The sequence below is a fragment of the Miscanthus floridulus genome, chromosome 19 (genome assembly GCF_019320115.1).
Source record: "Miscanthus floridulus cultivar M001 chromosome 19, ASM1932011v1, whole genome shotgun sequence".
Classification (NCBI taxonomy): domain Eukaryota; kingdom Viridiplantae; phylum Streptophyta; class Magnoliopsida; order Poales; family Poaceae; genus Miscanthus; species Miscanthus floridulus.
In genome coordinates this window covers 7575790-7597121 of record NC_089598.1, presented here as the reverse complement: position 1 = coordinate 7597121, position 21332 = coordinate 7575790, and the positions used below count along the sequence as shown (strand labels likewise).

Below are 21332 nucleotides of genomic sequence, written 5' to 3'. Positions count from 1 at the left end.
TGCACATATCACATCCATCTCCTGCACTTAAAATTACAAATACAAGCTGTGTGTTGCAAGTGCACCTGGACAGGCCATTCTCTGTTTCTTTTCGACTCACACAGAGAGAGACACTCTGCCAATGGCAAATTGGCAATGGATGGATCACAACAAACTCGACAGACTGAATCTACACAGCACGCACACTCAGATATGCACACACTTCAACCACACACAGCAAGTGTTTTCTGAATCCTTTTTGGACGTATGTTGTTGCTTCAGCCTTGAGGACTGAGCAAGGATGTACACACACCACTATATACCACACAAGGATTCAGTCCTATCATCTCATCACTTAGCTTCTCGCCTCCTACGTCCCAAAGCAGCCTGATAACAGTCAATCAGAAGACATTCATCATGACTTTAGTTTGTGCCAAGGTCGATGCCAAATACTCGACGACGAATTGAATTAGTGATGGTGGTCTCATCAATCTCAAAACTTACCATAGAGCAGGTCGACGAAACGCTTCAGTGGATTGCTCTGTACTCTGCTGCTCACAATGCTACCTTGGTTTGCCTAGTGAGACGAAAAATACAGGATAAGGCAGCTTATAGATATAGTATCATCGATCCAAGAGGATGCACCGCAAGGAAGAACATCATCATTTAGCCATGCCTGCCATGTTTCCTGAACTTAGCAATTGGAAGAGAGCAGCATGAATATGAGTGCACCCGAGTGTTCAGTTGAGCGAATATGGCCTTCACATCTTCAAAAACTGCATCAGGGGATTTGGCGCCATCGACCTGCATAGAGTACAAAGGGATATGTGAAACATGCATGGAAAATTTAATTCAGTGAGATTAGGTTAGTTAAAGTTCATATTTACTCTACAAAATTGCAAATTTTGGGACAGTGCACGTTTTCATATAAAAAACCAGAGCACTCCCCCAATGCAAGTTACCTTTCGAAGCTTTCCCCTTTTCTCATAGTACTGAACAACAGGTAGAGTTGACTCCTGGAAAACTTCGAGATTAAATTTATACGTTAAACAAGTAGGACGTATATATTGGTGAACACTATAATAACTTAACTCAATCCTTTGGCAAAACATGATACTACCCCCATAGTTCTTGCTTAGCCAATTTACTATACAGAACTGAATATAGATACTCAGATCTACAAGCGGAGACTAGACAGAGCCCTGTTTTGTAATCCAGACAGAAGTAACCACAGCATCAGGCATATCTTTGTCGCGCCATTCCGTAGCCTTGTCGTTCCAGGCAACCCTCCTTGTCGTTCAAGGCAACCCTCCCCTTCGCACATGCACCGACGCATCGATGCAGCAGTAGCAATAACATCTCAAGGAAATACCATACCGCCACGGTTTTCAACATTGAGAAACAACAAGGACTTTAAAAAATGTGTCAAACATTAGAAACACCTTTGGCATAAGAGTCTGGTTTCGGTCCAGCAAGTACAACAAAGATCTCCAAATTTTTTTCTTGTTCTAGCTGCTCCACTAAGCAAAATAACACAAATTCAGAATTCCCTTGTCCGAATGAAAGCATACATCACTACTCCTCCATAGCTTCACCGCCCTCGGCGACCTCAACCTTCTGCTTCAGAGGTGTGATCTTTGTGTACAGTACCTCTGCAAACAACAGAATCATGCATTTACTTTATACCGTTCAATATGCCATATCCTATATATAACAATTCATTAGCAAGGAACTCACCAGTCTGCCCCTTGGTGAAGCTGTATCCCTTTGAACTAGCATAAGTTCTGGGATTCGGCAACTGGTGGTTTCTCAAGTATTCTGTCTTCCCCTGGTAATGTCAATAAGTGTTGGTTAGCAAAGCACTCTGAAGGGTTACTAATAATATATTCATGTTCTTCGATTTGCTCGAAAGGCATCTCTGACAAAGAGCAGCATGCAGGATGCAGTGTTACACAGTTAGCTCAAATGAGCATTATTGGAAATTAGTGATCTCAAGTGTAAATCAAACCATATGTAAGGGCAACATATATCATATCAAAGTTGACAAATATAACGGATATAGTTTGAAACTTCATTCTCTAATATGTAAATAGCACATTTTGTTTCGATTTTTTATTCAACACTTGCAGTATTCTGTCAATTTCACTCAATAAACAGAAAATGCATCTTGAGGTTGAGATTGATCTATGTCCCTCACGAGATGAGGGTGTTGTGCTCTAAAACCTTGTAAACACATGTTAATTTGGTCTTTTGCAATGGATTCGGACCAGGGCTTGGCTCTGTAAGGCTGGAACTCTATAAAAAACTGAAAATGCATACCTTCGTTATCACACAGACATCAACGTTGCTGCCACTGCCAAGGTCATTGAAGATACCAGCGCAGATCGCGTCAGACACCAGTTGTATCCCCTCCTCCCTCTAGAAGATAAAAAGGAATTTAATATTAAACTTTTGCCATCAAACCAAACGCCATCAAATGCAGCTTCAGTCACCACAGAAGACAGTACTCCATTACCAACATAGTTAAATGCAGAAACTATTGCACTGGTTCACTTACAGTAAGCCCTTCTTTGTATTTTGATTCAAACACGGACATTGCAGCAAGAGAACCAGAACCCATCGTTGCAAAAGGAAGGGTATCAGTGGACCCGTGTGGATAAACCTGCACATTCCAAAGTTAATGTAACTACCCTGCATCAAACTTTACATACAACAAGTAAAAAACAGGTATGCTCAGTTACTAACAGTGTGTAGATGTGGTCCAGTACAATCCACTCCACCAAGAACAAGGGCAGCACTGACATGGCCTTGATACCTAACATAATGGCATAAGCAGGTCAGGTGTTGGCACAATGGCAGAAAGTTGTAAATGTGCCTGTGAGAGGAGCTCACTTGAAGAGGTGTGACTTCAGTAGTGTAAGAGAAGTTACGACTCTTGATTCGCGGCCGGTTGCATATCGGTGAAGCTGTAGCTGGGAGCTTACCATATCTGAAGTAAATGAATCAAATGTCGATAAGGAATTCAACGGAAGAAATGAGAGTGTGAAAAGGCAGCAAGATCTCATTCTTTTAGTCATCTACCTGTAACAGCCTCCGTGTCAGCAGCAGTTCCTGCTCCACAGCAATATATATTGGGCGCCATAAAGTGTATCTTCTCGCAGTTCTTATCAGCAACTATAGGGCCCTCAGTTGCCCTTGTATCTGCCCCAAGAACAACCCCATCCTAGATATAGAAACATGGCTTAGTCCAACATTGACCTCAATGAATATGGGCAAATGAAACAATGCCCGTTCAAACACAATGTTGCAAGGTCTTTCATCTATTAGCACTGGTGTATATACTAAAAATTGATATAAAGCTGTTAAGACGAAATTACTATCCATCAGATTTGTTCAGTCACAATTTGATGCAAATCAGGGTTGAATTAGGATTTGTCAGAGAATCATTTGCGGAGTATTTTTTTCGTTAGGATGGAGAAATTTGTATGCATGCGTGTTCCCCTAAGCTAATACAATGGAAACCAACATAACAAAAGAATGGGGGCTTTCACCACTAGGAGGATGGTTTGCGCTGAACATTTTCCTAGTTTGTATCATCAGCAGTTCAGCACATACATCAATGCGGTCATGTGCGACATGAATTTTAAGCATGCGATTGACATCAGAAAGATTTTTCCAATGATTAGTTGAGATGCTCATGCCTAAAAATTTGCAGACACAGCAATTGTCAAATACCAAAAGGTATTTATTCAATCAAAGTTGATGCAAAACAGGATTGAAATAGGTTGGATTTGCCAGAGAATCATTTGCAGAGTATGTCTGCATCATCAGGATGAAAAAAAGTTGTATGCATAACTTTTCCCCTAAAACAATACTCCTACAATGGAAACCAAACCAACATAACGAAAGAATGTGGGTTCTCATCCCCTTGGAAGGTGGTTTGCACGGAACATTTTCCCAATTTGTATTATCAGCACGTGTAACAGGAAGTTAAGCATGGGATTGATATCAGACAGATCCCCCCCACCCCCCTCCCCACCCACCCACCCGCCCACAAAAAAAAGTTCAATTGAGCAGCGCAGCTCTCTAAAAATATGTTCCGAGGCCTAATAAACATAAACGACCCAACTCAGCACGAGCAGGAGGAGGCTCATGGCGACCGAATTCGGGCACACGGGTAACTCAGAAGCCACACCAATTGCCGGAATATACCAGAAGGCAACACAACGAGAGTAGGGTGCCGCACCTGAAAGACGAGGCCGACGATGGTTGTCCCGGTCTTCCTGAATCCCGGGAGCTTGAGCCCGTCCTTCTCCAGCATATTGTTCCGGCGGCACAGGTCGAAGCTGAACCCGCCCTTGGCCGGAAGATCCATGGAGCCCGTCATCGTTCCTGCACCCGCAAAGGCAACGCCACGCATCAAGGTCACGGCGAATCGTATCGCCACGGGGAGGAGCGGGGTGAGATCCAAATACAAATCGCTTGCAGGGTTCCGCGGCGCGCGCAGCAGGAAGGGAAAGGAGGAGGCGGCGGCGGCGGTACCTGGTGGATGGATGGATGGATGCTCGTCGCAGCTTAGGTGAGGGGCGCGCGGCGCACCTGATGTGACGTGCGCTCCGGAGACGAGACGAGGCGAGGCGAGGCGAGAGCGGCGGGCGGCGAGGCTTCTTCCGCTTGCGGTGTACTACCCTTTTTGTTTCCTTTTTTTTTTTAATTCACTGGAGTTGGAGTTGGAGTTGGATTGGGGGAGAAGAAAGAAGCGACGTCCGCGCCAGTTTCCGTGCTGGGCTTTTGTTTCGATAGGATGGGCTTTTACATGGATGCCTCTGAGGATTGAGCCTGTATGTCGAGCAGCAGCAGCAACCGGCGAAAGCTCAGCAGCCTTGGACCTTGGGCCTTGAGGCTCACCAGCCCGCGTGCGCTCAGGTGCAACTTTGCAAGGCTGGGCTTTGAAGTCGTTGTCTTGGAGTGAATCAGAGAGCAGGCACCTAAAAGCAAACTGAGCAAGGCACGAATGCTCAGTGACGTGTGATGGCCATGGCGTGCAGTCTTTTGCATTGCATGGCTGGGTGGGCTCTGTTCGCTTAGAAATTATGGTATAGTATTTTTCTCTCGTAACAAATTAACAAATAGTATTTTTTAGTCTGGCTTTTCAGCGAAACGAATATGACCTAAGCCTGTGACCACACCTTGCTCTTCTCTACTCCTTGTAGCTAAGGCTGGATAACGAGCTGGCTCGGCTCGGCTCGGCTCAGCTCGTTCTGGCTCGTTAAGATAACGAGCTAGCTCGGCTAGGCTCGTTATCCTAATGAGCCAGAAAGCCAGCTCGGCCCGGCTCGTTAAAAAGCTCGAGCTGGCTCGTTAAGCTCGCGAGCCAGGTATAAAAAATATACAAAATATAATATTTACATTTATCTAAAGTTTGAGAATAATAATAATATAAAAGAAATGCATTTAGACCAGTTACCAGTCAATTTATATGGTCTAGACCAGTTACCAGTCAATTATAAAGTGCAAGACATAAAGTAATACAAAAACTAATATAAGTTTTGATACTTTTTTTCCTAGAAGCTTGGCTCGTTTAGCCCGCGAGCGGCTCACGAGCTGGCTCGAGTTGGCTCGTTATAGCTAACGAGCTAAAATCTTGGCTCGGCTCGGCTCGGCTCGTTATCATAACGAGCCGAGCCAAGCCGAGTCAAGCCGGCCACGAGCCGAGCGAGCTAACGAGCTTCGAGTTTTTCGTCCAGCCTTACTTGTAGCGCACCAACACCAAGGTTGTCAGGATACCCATCCGTATCCTAAATTTGACAATAGCACGATCCTTTCAAACCAAAACAATACCAATCATATCATTTACTACCTCTGTCCCTTAAAAGATATAACTATGGGTTGCATAACAGGAAGTGTTTCACGTTTGACCAGAGTCTTAGTAAATAGTACTCATATTTTTTGCTTCAAATTAGTTTATTATAAAAATAAAGTTCATAATTAATCTAATAGTATTTATTTGATACTATAAATATCTATAATTTTTTAGCTATAATTGGTCAAACTTGATGATATACTAAAACATGACACTATTCTAGAATTACATTCTTTTGGGGATGGAGGTAGTATATTAACTTTCATCGTATACCAATCCTATGTGAAAGTTCTCATTCGATTGTACATGAAATTTCAAAGTACCCTGATACTATGATCTTATAATACGAAATAATAATGTATATGAATACTTTTTAAATGATTTCGTTACGATAAATTCAAAGTTCATGTACATTTAAAATATTGTCAAGAAACCCACTTAAAGTTATAGAAAAAAAGTCAATTAATCAATCAAATCCAATATTATAGGTCTTAAAATAAATCTCCAGAACATATTGCAAATCTTATATAAAAAAATATTTACTGGAATCCAACAAGATGCCGATAGTACAATCCAAATACCGTGAGGGAAAAAATGATCCTATCTAAGACCCTTATCTTAACAATATTATCAGTATCAAGAACCTTAAGTTGGTCTCTACCCACTAAAGATATAATCGTATTCGAATACCACTAGCAAGGTTTTGCAAGATAATAAATTAAAATGTAGGCGATCATTGAAGTTGTTCGGTACTTAGTACAATTACATATACCAATAGCATGCTTTTGCAAGTTGGCAGCTAGCTAGACATGATTCGTTATTATAACTAAGCTAGTAAACTGTCATATACATCAGAGCCTATCAGAGTATGCCTGCTAGATATTTTTGTATTTGATAAATGAGGCTTAGTGTTCAACTTGTTTCAGTTTCCTCTAAAATCTCAACTCATTTGGCAACCCACAACATTATTGAATGCACAAGTGGCATATGTGAGGCTGATGACCATATGAACAAACACCGTGAGCACAAGGGAGAGTATAATATATAAAAGGTATAGGGCGACCAGAGGTAGTTGTATCAATAATGTTGTATGTGTGATTCTGAAAGGTGTAACTCATGAGGTAGGAAGAAGGGATGCATGAAGAAACTCATATGTTCATACAGTTATTGTGCTATTGTGTAAGCAACAAGCATTTTTTCGAAGAAAAAGCAACAAAAGGCATATGTGAAGGCTAGTTTTTTTTTGTTTTGCAAATGAAAGGAGGAATTATATTAAAATATGGCATAGTATATCCTCAAATTACTCATTAAAAAACCTAAAATAAAAGAAAAGATATAACATTTTATCTAGGTTCCTCCCATCGTCTTCTTTCTTAATGGCTTTTGTCGATACTCTAGATGAGCAAAGCTCCATAGAACACTAAATCCATTGACCAGCTGTAAACCTTGAACACGTCGCAAAAGATCCAACGTCCCGTATCGGGCCGAAACACATCTGCATCTTTGAAAGAACATTGGTGGTTGAATCAGGTACAACACATGTGACACATTGAGCACAATGTTTGTATGAAGGATCTCCTTGGTTGTTGTAAGGTGCTGCAAGATTTGAATAACCTCATTGATGTTTGTGCTGCACAAGGAAGATGGGATGATGTTGCAAAAGGGGTGGAAAATTAGAAGATGTAGGTGGATTTGTTCTTGAATTGTGATGGATTTATATAAAGACGTGGATGGATTTGACGTTCCTATAAACTGCGGTGGATTTAAATTTTTTTATGACCATGTTTATACTTTAGAAGCTGGCGTCCCGTATGTTGGTGATATATAAACTTGGTTTGGCTCTTAGCAAATTTATTATATACTCCCTCCGTTCCAAATTATAATTCGTATGACTTTTTTGAACCCAAGTTTGACCACTCGTCTTATTTAAAAAAAATTATGCAAACATAGTCAAAATTTAAGTCATTCTTAAAGAACTTTTATTAATAAAGCAAGCCGAAGCAAAAGAAGTGATATTTCACACAAATTTTTGAATAAGACAAAAAAGTCAAATAAATTATAATTTGAAATGGATTTTGTAGTTACTGACTACTACGAAATATGGGTTGCAAAGAATCGATATCCTAGCTACAGCATATCCAGTTCTTTAATCTTGTGCGACGGAATCTGATGCTGGTTTTAGACAGCGTTTCAGGATCTCATCACAGGTACATCTAGGGCATATTCGGCTGAGGCTGGAGGTTGGGCCTTTTTCTTTTATTTTTGTTTCCTTTTTCCTATGGTGTTGTTGTTGTGAGGAGAAAAGCACGGTGAACGCAGGGATATCAATTTTTTTTTTTTGTAAGACAAAATGTGAAAGCTGAATAATATGAAGAAGAAAGGGAAGAAAGCAGTACTTTGCGTGAATACAATGTGCGAAAACAACAAACTATTCTCAAATATGTGTTACTTCTTTTTAGTGGTATACGACGTCGTGCGCATCGACAACGAGTGTACTGACTTTTGCAATCTTTCCAAGACGCTTATATAGAAATAAGTTGTGGTTCCGTGAATATGTTTTTTGAAGAGAAAAAGAACAAAAAATAAAATGCAAAGGGCTACTGCTGCAGGAGTGGTAGATGAATTGACATGTGTCACCGTGCCTGGGAGAGTGGGAGATAGGGCGCAACCCAAAAAGAATATATGCGAAGTTTATTTTGCTTTGACTATTCCTATTCCTATTAGTTTGTCTGAAGAAACACTCGTGTTGTAGTATATTTATTTTATGAGCTTGATCGGTAGCGTTGCTGGCTCGCTGCTGTTGTCGTAAGTCTCACTACAATAAAAAAAAAGTACTATACTTTAGAGGTACTCTTTCCGTCAAAATAAATGCACATCTCTGTTCTCGAGGAGTTAAACTTTTTAAATTTTGATTAAATTTATACAAAAATATACTAATATCTATGATGTATAATAAGTATCATTACATCGAGGACCTGTTTTGTTCCATGGGACTACTCAGTAGTCCTCCCATTTTAGTCTCATTTCGTCCCTAAATTGCCAAACAATGGGACTAAAAGAGGGACTAAAGTGGGTTAGAGTCCTATAATCCCTTGAGGGGTGGGTTTTTTGGACTACTGGCTCAACTGGACAGCCCATGCCCCTCAATTTAACCTGTTCGACTGATGGTTTCTGTGGCTGATAAGCCGGTTGAAGCTATTTTATTATGAAAAAAATACTGTACCATGGCTGATAAGGTAGGCTGATAAGTTCAAGCGAACAGGTAGATTGTCGATCTCCACCCCTCCTGCACCTTTAAGAAGGATATTTTGGTCATCATTCAGCAGCTTTATGGTCTTTAGTTCCTTGAACCAAACAGGGTTGGGGACTAAAGTTTAGTCTATGTTTTAGTCTCTAGTCCCTAGACTAAAGAACCTAACCGTGTATGGAGTATGCTTTCAAAATAAATTTAATGTCGATACCTTTTTTAAATTATAATCGTAATCAAATTTAAAAAAAAATGACTCCACGTGAAATGAGATGTATGTTTATTTTAGGATAAAGAGGTCAGCGATCAGCGTGCCCTTAAACCCGGCTTGATCCGCTTCTTTTTTTATCCGAAACGGTGTTTTTCTCTCACAGATTCCTACAGCATTCCTCCAAACCATCCAAATTCCTTCAGAATTCCTCCCAGCGAACAGACCATACTTACTCCGTCTTAAAATAAATTAACTATTAGAATCACGCTAAGTCAAACTATGTTGAGCTTAACTATCTTTAAAGTGGAGAATAACAACTGTTATGACATAGAATAAGTAGATTACGAAAACATATTCCATAATGTATTTAGTGATACTAATTTCATGTATAAATATCAATGTTTTTTTTCTATAAATTTATGACATCGCGAAGTTGATCTATTTTAGAACAGTATTTATCAACAAAACAGAACACGAGGAAAATGGAACGACAAGTTTCAGCTGATGATTTCCAACTGAAGGATGGACAAGTGTCAGCTGATTTGCGATGGACAAGTGTCACCGTGGGGTGGGGCCCAAAGGCAGGCGACCAAGGCGAGACGAAATGAGGCGAAGCGGCCGGCCAGAGCCACACCACAAAAAACAGGGGGACACCAAGAGAGATCCAAAATTCCCTGGATCGGAGAGAAAAAAAGGCCAGTCTGTGTATAGGCTCGCGCCACGGGAGTCCCGCACGCGGACGCCGGCAGATTCGCGAAACCCATCGCATCGGCCATCGGCGCGGCTGCCTCCTCCATCGATCCAGAGAGGCTTCTCTGGGCTGCTCGTCTCTCTCGCCCCCGCCGGCCCCCGTCCGCTTCGATCGCCCATGGCGGCTCCCGCCCCCAATGGCAATCCCACTGTCAGGTCGGGCTCTCCCTCCCCTTCCTTTTAATTTCCTTTGTTGTTGCTTGTTTTTTTCTTTTTCTTTTTTCCCAACAACAACGGCATCGCTAGCTAGATTCTTCTCGCCATCGATCCGCGTGTTTTGTTTCGTCATGCGGCGAGAGCCTGGAGTGTTTGGATCACGTGACTAAACTTTAGTGCTGTCACTTTGGAGGTTTAGATGCCAATCAGGAGAACTAAATCTGAGCTAATTATAAAACAAATTGTATAAGATGTAGCTAATTCGCAAGACGAATCTATTAAACCTAATTAATCCTCTTGTTTGTTGTTATTTACTCTGACACTCTGTAAAGTACACAACGGCGATCTGTGTTGGGTATCAAAAGCTCATTCTTCTTCTTTTCTTTGTCAACGGTGAACACAACGCCATCCAATTAACGCTTGTTCGTTACAGTTTCAGATTTACCAACCACTCGTTCAAAGTCTGTGCGTGGTTGGTCAATATAAAATATTGCCGTTCGTGTGAACTGAATTACATGCTGTTTCTGCTCTTCTTCTGAAACCGTCGAGTTGCGTGACTAGTGACTACCGTCGAGCGATGCAAGTTAGCAACTTGCAGCGTCAGATTTATCACACACATACTTGTTCCAAGTTCCTGATCAGCTGATGATTCAAATGCTGGGCATGATCTGCAGCTCCCTGGCGACAACGGTTCCCGTCCAGGCGGTTCTGTTCGACATCGACGGGACGCTGTGCGACTCGGATCCCCTCCACCATCTCGCTTTCCAAGAGCTGCTTCTCGAGGTACGGTGGAATGGATGGATTTCCTACACACTTCTTTCGTCTATGTTTCTTACTTTCTTTAACCAACAAGCTGCGATGTGATGTGATTTGATTTGATTCACCAAATGGCTGGCATATGCAGATCGGGTACAACAACGGTGTGCCGATAGACGACGAGTTCTTCATCAAGAATATCGCTGGGAGGAGCGACGTCGAAGCTGCCCAGAATCTGTTCCCGGATTGGCCCCTTGAGAAGGGGCTCAAATTCCTGGATGACAAGGAAGCTAAATACAGAAGGTACATACTTGTGATTTCCTCAGTTTCATCAAGATAACTGAATGTCCTCGCAAAAATGATAACTGAATGATTCAGAGAATCAGAGTGTTATCCATTATTACAGCAGCAACTCGTTCGTGTACCATATAACACATAAAAACATCGAATTGAGCCATGTCACATGAAAAACATTCATTTGCTACTCACAGAGCGATATCAGCATTTGGAGGTTGTTGAGGGTTTTGTCATTTCTTACAGCATCCTTTTGCTGCTGAATGTGATCCTTCAATCATTGCATTACATCAGAGAACTGATAGGTTCATTAGTCATTACGATAACACGATGGACTGAATATTTCTAGTTGTTCCCTTGTTTCAGTTTGGCAAAAGAGCGCTTGGTACCTGTAAAGGGCCTCGGGAAAGTGGTCCAGTGGGTCAAAGACCACGGGTACAAGCGCGCAGCAGTAACCAACGCCCCAAGGATCAACGCGGAGCTCATGATCTCCCTTCTGGGCCTCTCAGACTTCTTCCAGGCTGTTATCATCGGAGGCGAATGTGAGCAGCCAAAGCCTGCACCATACCCTTACCTCAAGGCCCTCAAGGAGCTTGAAGTGTCTGCAGAGCACACCTTCATCTTTGAGGTAAACCAAACACAGCTTTGTAACTGGAACTTTGTGGTCTGATTGTATCATAGTAGTAGTCACTGATACGAGATTTTGGTTGGTGTAGGATTCTCCTTCTGGTATACGGGCAGGCGTCGCAGCAGGAATGCCTGTCGTTGGTTTAGCGACAAGGAACCCAGAGAACTCCATAATTGAAGCAGGAGCCGCGTTGCTCATCAAGGATTACGAAGATCCTAAGCTCTGGGCAGCGCTTGAAGAGATCGACAGAGAGGAAGCTAAGCTGAAGAAGGCCAGCGCATGATATGATATGATGATGAACAATTGATTAACTAGATTTATCGCCGATTAAGTTGGGCTAGAACACATTTCTGTTCCTAGTTATGCTGCAGCTGTGACTGCGAGTAACGGCGGAGAGATCAGGGTATTTTTGAGACTCTAGTTTGGTATGTTATTTCTTTCTTCTTGATGAAACTGAGACCAAATAAGAACTCAGGAATCTTCTCCTTCTGCCAGCGGTTACGATTGTTTGGTGAATGTGAGTATGGGACTCGCTCTGTGACAATGACAAAGCGGTTGCGCTTGTTGCGTACCATCTGTGTATTAACTTGTTGCTTCAGCAGTCTTTGTTGAGTAGTCCTTGATCTGAAAGAAAGATGAGATGGAAACTCCCTCCCAACGGGAAAATGTGTTGAAACGCGCCATGCTGGTTATCAAATTCATCTTTGTTTTCATTTATGGAAACCGTGTTGAAAGTGGTTTCTGCCTTTCTGGGGCTATGCAACATTTTGTTGTGGGCTCATATACTTGAGTCAGCGAGTCCAAAAAAAAAATAACAAAGAATCGGAACGCCGTTTGGAAAGGCAGGAACAGGTCGAAAGGAAGACAACGGTGGCCATATTTAGGGCCTCTTTGGCAGGGGCTCCGGCTTCTGCCCCTGTCGCCCATGGGCCGATAGGTGCCAGGCGGAGCCGCGGAGCCCGAAAAACGAGCTTCTCCGGCTCCGCCTCTGTCTGTGAGAGAGGAAATGAGGAGAGAGAGAAACGGCTGAACAGTAGCCCCCTTTCGGCCCATGGGCGGCCGACACGTGCGGAGGGGTGGGAGCCAGAGCCCTGCCAAAGAGGGCCTTAGTAGTGTGGAACATGAGACGAGGACTACCAGTCTACCACCAACCGCGCCAACTGAACCACCAGCACAAGGAAGAATCCTCACCAACCAAACCAATCCTCCCTCTTCAATCTTCTCCCTATAAAATGTCCAGGCAGCATCAGAAATGAACACAAGACCCAAAGAAGCAACCCAGTTTGGCATCCAGCAGCAACTGGCCATGGAAAGGTAATCCTGCCTACAACCACATCATCTTCATCTAGAGTTTTTTCTGCATGATTTCATTCAGTTCTATTCCCCCCGGAGGGACAGAGACTGTCAAGATTTCATTTCAATCCAACCAAGTTCTCTGCAACCATGGCCATCCAAGTTTATTTCTCTTCTGTGCGTGTGTGGTTGCAGCAGTGGGATCGGCAGAGTGGCTCCTCTGGAGGCCGTGCTCTTCGACATTGACGGCACCATGGCCATCTCGGACCCGTTCCACCACAGGGCCACCTCGGAGATGCTCCTCAAGGTGGGCTACAACAACGGCGTCCCCATCACGCCGGAGTTTGGCATGGCGCACATGGCCGGCCGGAGCAACGAGCAGATCGGTCGCTTCCTCTTCCCGGACTGGGACCAGGCTCGGCTCGACGCCTTCTTCGCCGAGAAAGAGGCGCTCTTCGCCAGGTACGCCGGCGAGGGCCTCAGGGAGATCGCCGGCCTCACCGCGCTCTGCCGCTGGGCCGACGAGCGCGGGCTCAAGCGCGCCGCCGTCACCAACGCGCCCAGGGCCAACGCCGAGCTCATGATCTCCATCCTCGGCCTCACTGACTTCTTCCAACTCGTCGTCACCGCCGAGGAGTGCGAGCGATTTAAGCCCTTCCCGGACCCGTACCTCAGGTCGCTGGAGCTGCTCGGTGTCTCGCCGGAGCACGCCGTCGTGTTCGAGGACTCCACCACTGGCGTGCAGGCCGGCGTTGCTGCTGGGATGCCGGTGGTTGCCATCGCCGAGGAGAGCCGGGAGGACAAGCTGCTCGCCGTCGGCGCCACGCTTGTCATCAGGGACTACGAAGATCCCAAGCTCTGGACAGCATTGGACAAACTGGACACCGCCAAGCCTGAAGCTGCTGCTGAGGCCAATGGAACTCATACACAACTGTAGCTGAGGAACACAAATACTAGTGGCGAAAAACAATTTCTTGCTATATTTCACTTTCACGCATACTTGAGAAATTACAACTGATTCATGTATGATGTATCTTGATGAGATGCGGTCATACAAAATTGCCTGTAGGCCAGGCTGTTACAGATAAGTGAAAACAAAACTGATTGCGAGAAAATACAAAATTCTCCCACAAGAGCTCACATGAGATTATGCGCTTCAGAAATGGGTAAGCTGATGACGGTGCACACTCCTTGCAAACATGGTACAGACAATACTAGCGTGCTTGGTTTAAGTCATGAAGCTGCCCGGAATCATCCGATCCAAAATCCGAGCCTAGCTGAGACGTTTGGTTTGCGGCACGTCATCAACGCGTCCATCATTCCACATGCGGTGTTTCCGTGAACCAACAGCAGCTAGTCTCTCGGAGTCTCGGACGAGGTCGTTCCGCAAAAAACGTCGGACGAGCCGGTGCCTGACCAACCCATGCGGAACGGATCCAATCTCCAAACCAAACAGGTTGTACATTTTTCACAAGGTCCTCGTATACACACTATGATATGGAGAGATGGTGATGGATCAGTTTGACGAGTATCTCTTTGACAAGGCCTCATAATGTTTGATTTGCTGCAGAAAAAGGGAACAAGATCAAAGGGAGAAATAGGCGAGATGGTAGCACAATGGCGAGCAGATAAGAAATAGCACTGACATCAGGAAGTCATTCTGGTGTTTGCCCATACCTGTTCAGATACTGATGGCTTGATCTTTGATAGAGCACGTTCAAAGTGCGAGATCTCAATCAAACAAGACGAACTCAGAGAGGATGTCCCGTTCTCAATGAATTCTAATCTCTCTTCCAATGCTGCCATTGCTGCTTCATTGATCTAATGAAAGAAGCAAATTAGTTTGTTACAGATATCTTGTCAGTTAAGATTAGATTGAATTCACCAGCTACCCATCTCAAAGCAAAGCAAAAGGAAAATGCTTCATTGTGCAAACTGAAGAACTAGTGCTCCTTTTGGACAACATATAATCAATGAAATATCACAAATATTACCAGCGATGCTAGGTCAGCACCAGTGAGATTGTTGCATTCAGCACGACGTGCAAGTGCATCCAAATCAACATCAGTCGAGACAGGCTTGCTACGAGCATGTGCTTTTAATATTGAAACACGCTCGTCTGCACCAGGTAAAGGTACATAATGTTTCTTTCCAAATCTACCAGGCCGTAAAACAGCATCATCTATCACATCAATCCTACACCAGAAAGGGGCCGCAGGTATCAATAATATATTCAGGGATAAACATGTAGAATGGTAGACCCGTCCCACTGCTGACAATTACCTGTTTGTAGCTCCTATCACATAGACACCTTGGCGTTGATCAGCACCATCAAGTTCGATAAGTAACTGTGAACAGAAGAATATGAATAACACAGAACAGAAAAGCAATGCAAAGGAATGAAGAGGCAGGTGCACAAGCTAGTACAATACTCAAACCTGATTTAAGAGACGTTCAACAACCCATCCTCCCTCTCTCCCTCTTTTTGTTGTCAAAGCATCAACCTGCCACATCATATGGAATAAGAACTTGAACACCATACCAAGAGAAACAGCTCTCCAAACCATGTTGCTTGATTACTAAGTATAAATAAATGCATTAAACATCCCAAACTTGTCTGAAGCAATCGAAAAAATAGGATGCATGCAATCTCTTACCTCATCAAAAAATAGGATGCATGGGGAGTTAGTCCTTGCACGAGTGAATATTTTCCTAACTTCCGATTCACTCTCCCCAACATACTTGTTCAATAGCTCAGGCCCCTAATGAACGAGAAAAAGAAAAATCTTAGAACTACTTTGTATAGCTTTGAAAAGCTGATGTGAAAATATGAAAATCCAAACATCAACCACCTTGATGTGAATAAAATTAGCCCCTGCCTCATGTGCCACTGCTTTTGCTATTAGTGTTTTCCCGCAACCAGGAGGTCCAAACAGAAGGAAGCCAGCTTGCATATTCACTCCAAATACCTTGAAAAACATGAAACAAAGAGGGTATGAAAAAAATACTCAAATGTATAAATCACATACAAAAGGTTAAGAGTCATTAATAAAATAACAGTATGGATGTGTATTTACTTAGAAATAATCAAGTGCTCTCAACTTCTACAGTATCACAATAGTAGATGGAAATACTAGACAAAATACAGAAGTAAGAATTGTAAAATAAACTTCTCTGGGGCAGTAAATTCAATTCAGCATTCACCTCATAGTCTTCAGGGTGCTTGATACAACGAATAATGCAGCGGTCAAACTCTCTTCTTAATGAATCAAGACCTCCAACATCATCCCATGTGACATCAGGGACAGAAGAAAACCCTTCTCTTCTCAAAGATGGTTGAACCATTTTTGTTGCTTCCTTCAGATAGTGAAGAGAAGATTATTAAAAATAATAGTCCATGGATCTGATAAAAATCTGACAACAGAACAGAACTAGAGGGAAAGGCATGCCCATGATATACAGAGGTGACACGAAAACAAAACAAATCGATCATGTTGCAATGGCACTAAATTAAAAGTGAAAAATACAAAGGTTACTGGGGAAAGACATGTCCTAAAAATTAATAAAATAAGAAGACAAGGTTTTTGGGAAACATGGATCAAGGCATAATCCTGTGTGTCTAGGTTCATAGCATTTACTTTAGCTAAATTTCAGCATGGAGTAATAGGAAGTAATAGACTGATTAGTTGAGTGATTTTCTGCATTTATTAGGAGGCTATCACAGCCTGTTTTGTTGCTCACGTTGGCTATATTAGAAGAGGAGAAAACCAGAAAAGGCTAAGTCATTCCAGCCACCAAAAACACTTGTGCTGGTGTGTGCTTCCTGTGTGAGTTCCTGGTGTCCTGTTAGAGGCATATTTGCCTTTCAAATCCAAATCTAGCTTACACTGGATGAAATTAACAGACTTATTGGACATGTGCTGTTCATAGAAAAGGTGCAAAGCTTACCTCAAAGTCATCCATGGTAATATGTAGGCCCTCCACCTCACTTTCATCCCAGGGTTGTCTCCACCAGTCATGCTTGCTATTCCTGTCATGCTCACGGCGATATTGAACTCTTCTTTCATCAATTATTCTCTTCATTGCTAGATTCCCTGCTTTATCCACTAATGCCTTCAAGTCAGCACCAACAAAACCTGGTGTCGCCCTAGCTATCTTGAACAAGTCAAATTCGCCTTCAAGTCGAAGATGCTGAGTAAGCATCTTCAAGATTTGCTTTCGTGCATTCTCATCTGGAACACCAAGAGATATCTCTCGGTCAAACCTTCCTGGCCTTCGCAGGGCTTGGTCCACAGCATCAGGCCTATTTGTGGCTCCAATGACAATAACATAACCAGGTTTCTTTTCAGATGATTCAGCTTCCAAGTTGCCACTGCCTGATCCAATATTTTGGTGGAAATGGTCCATGCATGTCATTAATTGAGTAACTATACGCCGTTCCATTTCTCGTTGTAGATTCTCCCTCTTGGATGCAATTGCATCTATCTCATCAATAAATACAATCGAGGGAGCAGTCCGATAAGCCTTCTGAAATAAGCCCCTGATGTTTTCCTCAGAAGCTCCTGCAAGAACATAGGTGTAATGAGGTGGGCTTCCGCATGAATCCTGACAGAATTTAAATTTATCCTTGTGCAGGAATGAATGTGTATAGCCAAGGTTATTAAGGCAGTAAGGCGAGGTGTGGCGAGCTACCCCCTTCCAGACGCCTAGGCGTTTAAGGCGTGAGGCGAGGCGACGTCATACAAACAACTTAGTATACAATGTCACTAGAATTTAGAAGCAAATTAAACTAGAGTACTAGTTCACAATACCGCCAGTTCTTAGCATGTAATACCATAATAGGTAGTGCTACTAGAGTACTAGTGCACAATATAAAGTAGCAAAATAGCAAATCTAAAATCTCTCCTCTCAATAGCAACAGATTAGACTAATGACATAATAAAGCAGCAAGCTAGCAACGAATCCAGTATATACGCTCCGATCTAATTATCCAAGCATAGGAAGGAGCAGACCACAGCAAAGAACAGAGGAACGAAGGGGAGCACAGAACAGAGGAACGAGAGGGAGGAATAGAAAAGATGTACTTATGCCGTGAACCGCTGGCCGGAAGGCAAAGCAGAGGAAGGAGTTGAGGTTGGATAATGGGCGGACGTTGGGGTAGTCACGAATCGAAGAGCAGAGGGGCGGGGCACAGATTGAAGCGGGCAGGCGGCGGCGGCGGCGGCTTCCAGGTTCTCCCACTGCCCTCTTCTATCCCCTCTCTCCTCTCTTTCCCTCCCCCTCTCTCAAATCGCATGGAATCCTGATGTGGCGCTTGCGGGAGAGGTATAGGTGCGCCGCGTGATTCCCTCCCGCGCTCCTTTCCCGTGCGCACGATTCCCTTCCGCGCGTGATTCCCTCTCTTTCGTGCGTGCATTGCCTTCTCCCGCGCGTGCTGCGTCCAGCCGACGCCTTGGCGACACCTTGGCGCCTGAGGCGACGCCATACACGGCAAAGTCGCGACGAGCCCGACGCCTCGGTTTGAAAACCACCCAGATGCCTAGGCGATGCCTTAATAACCTTGTGTATAGCCACAAAAAGAGAATATATATACCCTCCCATTTGTCGGCTAAGCCATAAGGGTGGCTGCAAAGCTGGATAAATACCAGCTCTTTCGGAAATATATCCTCACATCTAAAATTTTCAGCAGTTATTTAGTATGATTCTGATTTCATGATGGCTAACCAGGTTTAAAATTTGGTAGTGCCTTGTTAGTAACAACATACTATTGCATTATTGAGCACTACACTGATATTCAGGAAAAACTTGGTCCAGATATTAACAATGCCTAAACAGAGCGCATCCTATTTCATCAATTCCTAGGTTGTGCAAAATATTAGGAACACCAATCTCCCACAGCGACAGCTACATTTAGTATGCTAAATACACATCTTGCAAGGTAAACAGCACCATTAATTTTACATCCTGCACTGATGACATCTAATCAAGCAAAAGGGCACAGGCAGCACACATATTCATAATCAAACATGACTAGCAGCTTAAACTCATTTGCCCAAATACTCAACACGAGCAAAGCATCCAGCTTTCTCCCTCATTATTTTGATGCAAGGAATCAGAAAGCATACCAGACACCCCAGATATGACTTCCGGTGCGGAGATCTTATAGAATGGCAAGCCAGTCTCGTTGGCAATGGCATGGGCAAGGGTGGTCTTTCCGCAACCAGGCGGTCCGTGCAGCAGCAGCCCGGCGACAGGCCTGACGCCAAGTCGGTGCGGCAGCTCAGGATGGCACAGAGGCACGACCACCTCCATCATGAGCTCCTCGATCACCGCCTCCATCCCGCCGAGGTCGGCGAACCTCGGCCCCTTGTCCCCTCTGCCGAACCCTTCAGCAGCAGCCAGGGCGGCCTCCGGCTTGGCGTCGCCGCCGCCACCGCCGTCGGCCGTGATGAGGCGGCGCGGCTTCTCTGCGGTGACCTCGATCTCCAGCTGCTGGTTCCGCTTGGCCGTCTGCGCGGCGTAGTTGGAGCGGATAATGGAGTTGGTGAGGTCGAAGGTGGGGGCTGGTGGCGACGGGTGGGCGGCGGCGTCGGAGACGGAGGTGGAGGAGGATGTGGTGGCGTGGCCGTCGTGGCGGCGGCGGCGGGAGGCGGATGAGCCGTCGTCGGAGGAGTCAGAGGAGGAAGGGGAGGAGGGGGAGGGGATGGAGATGGAGGCGAGAGCGCGGCGGACGCAGGCGACGAAGGGGCCGTGCTTATGGCGGCCGAGCTTCGGGTGGTGGATGCGGAGGGTGTTGGCGACGTCCTCGGCGGAGGCGCCGCGGCGGGCTAGGCCGCCGTTGAGTATGCGGCGGTGGAGTTCCCACTCTAAGGACGACAGCTGGGAGCGGCCGGCGCCGTTGCCGGCGTGGCGCGGGCGCTTCGCCATGGGCGCCGTGACGCGGGGTCGCTACTGCCGCGTGCGACGGAGAGGAGAGAAGCGAGAGGCGGAGGGGGCGGCGGGCGGCCCAGCCAAACCCTAATCGCGCAGCCCCGCGGCCGCAGCGCGCAATCGAACGGCGGGCGGAGCTGGCGGGCGGATGCTTCCTTCTCTTTTTGCTTCCGTTCCCTTTGTGTTGCAATGCCCATAGAAAGCCCAAATGAATCTCTGAAAGGCCCAATCAAACCTTTATGCCCAGCACATCTGTTACCAAGAAAGTTTTTTTTTTCTCCTGTAAAAAATAGTTTTTTTAAAAGGTCAAAACAACCTTCTACTCTAGAAATATTTCTAGTGATCCTCTTCGAGTATAACCAACTAACATTGATCGATCGGTCGCTTTTGAATTGTTCTTCACTCGTAAATAAATTTACCATTTTTATCTAGTTTTATGATTTTCTCCACATAAAACAATGATTTTTGCTTTTTTTTTTCGCGATGGGGCCATTCACCCGTTCTTCAAACAGTGATTTTTGTCACCCTTCAAGATCAGAATCCAGCCACCTGCTGCTAGCCAAACAATCCAAGAGAGCGATATTTTGTAATTCACCGAAAGAAATGTTTCTAAGAAGGAACTGAAACCATCTAGATCTCTGCCAAATGCGGCCGCCGCGTATAAGAGGCTTTCCCATGCTTATTCCACTGTTGCACTTGCACCGGAGGGTCATCAGCCCATCATCGTCAAGAGATCGAGGAGGAGCTAGTTTTGAGATTGTATATATCCACATTTGATCCGTGCATGTTCTATGAGTACGAGCTAACCAAATAAGTGAACTCAACGAGATGATCATCGGCATCAAGAAAGAGCTCGATGGATCAATGGAGACAAAAGCTGTGCCTCAATGCAGACATACGGTTTGATCAAGGGCATCTTTTTTTCCGTAACATTTAATTTAATTACTGATACAAGCAAACCATGGATATATTCTCCAATGACATGAACCATATATAAAAGCGTTATTCATCCTTGTTTTTACATAGTACATAGCTGTCATCTCAAGTCATTACAAATAATTATATGCCGGCCAATCCGGCCGTAGCTGGCAAATAAAATCTCACGCTGTTTCAAAAAAAAAAAAAATCTCACGCAGAGACTGACACACAAAGCACACAACACATGCATGGGAGCACACAGCACCAGCAGGGAGACTGCGTAAATGAGGATCTCATCAGAGCAAGG

General features: G+C 44.4%; 4 protein-coding genes across 5 annotated transcripts; 2 read left to right on the top strand and 2 right to left on the bottom strand.

The window, feature by feature from the left end:
• Nucleotides 1-1373: 1373 nt before the first annotated feature.
• On the bottom strand, nucleotides 1374-4702 carry LOC136527793 (proteasome subunit beta type-7-A-like). The gene is made up of 9 exons (XM_066520634.1): nucleotides 4522-4702; nucleotides 4226-4371; nucleotides 3061-3202; nucleotides 2872-2968; nucleotides 2725-2794; nucleotides 2537-2641; nucleotides 2299-2397; nucleotides 1717-1807; nucleotides 1374-1631 (listed from the first exon to the last, which is right to left on the bottom strand). The coding sequence occupies exons 2-9, from the start codon at nucleotides 4364-4366 to the stop codon at nucleotides 1555-1557; spliced, it is 822 nt and encodes a 273-aa protein (XP_066376731.1). The 5' UTR covers nucleotides 4367-4371; nucleotides 4522-4702; the 3' UTR covers nucleotides 1374-1554.
• A 5255-nt stretch (nucleotides 4703-9957) lies between these two features.
• LOC136525900 (haloacid dehalogenase-like hydrolase domain-containing protein Sgpp) lies at nucleotides 9958-12496 on the top strand. Its single transcript, XM_066518737.1, has 5 exons — nucleotides 9958-10206; nucleotides 10881-10989; nucleotides 11111-11265; nucleotides 11623-11884; nucleotides 11973-12496. Exons 1-5 carry the CDS (start codon nucleotides 10169-10171, stop codon nucleotides 12165-12167), a joined length of 759 nt encoding a protein of 252 aa, XP_066374834.1. The 5' UTR covers nucleotides 9958-10168; the 3' UTR covers nucleotides 12168-12496.
• Nucleotides 12497-13060: 564 nt separating this feature from the next.
• LOC136525899 (haloacid dehalogenase-like hydrolase domain-containing protein Sgpp) lies at nucleotides 13061-14679 on the top strand. 2 transcript variants are annotated; one of them, XM_066518734.1, is made up of 2 exons: nucleotides 13061-13198; nucleotides 13373-14679. In XM_066518734.1, the coding sequence occupies exons 1-2, from the start codon at nucleotides 13137-13139 to the stop codon at nucleotides 14112-14114; spliced, it is 804 nt and encodes a 267-aa protein (XP_066374831.1). In that variant the 5' UTR covers nucleotides 13061-13136; the 3' UTR covers nucleotides 14115-14679. The 2 variants fall into 2 exon arrangements, with proteins under 2 accessions (XP_066374831.1, XP_066374832.1); XM_066518735.1 differs by having other exon boundaries at nucleotides 13110-13198; nucleotides 13376-14123.
• On the bottom strand, nucleotides 14132-20211 carry LOC136525898 (cell division control protein 48 homolog C-like). The gene is made up of 10 exons (XM_066518733.1): nucleotides 19303-20211; nucleotides 17126-17739; nucleotides 16382-16534; nucleotides 16030-16146; nucleotides 15835-15939; nucleotides 15616-15681; nucleotides 15461-15525; nucleotides 15172-15373; nucleotides 14855-14998; nucleotides 14132-14741 (listed from the first exon to the last, which is right to left on the bottom strand). Exons 1-10 carry the CDS (start codon nucleotides 20102-20104, stop codon nucleotides 14694-14696), a joined length of 2316 nt encoding a protein of 771 aa, XP_066374830.1. The 5' UTR covers nucleotides 20105-20211; the 3' UTR covers nucleotides 14132-14693.
• Between the last annotated feature and the right edge of the window lie 1121 nt (nucleotides 20212-21332).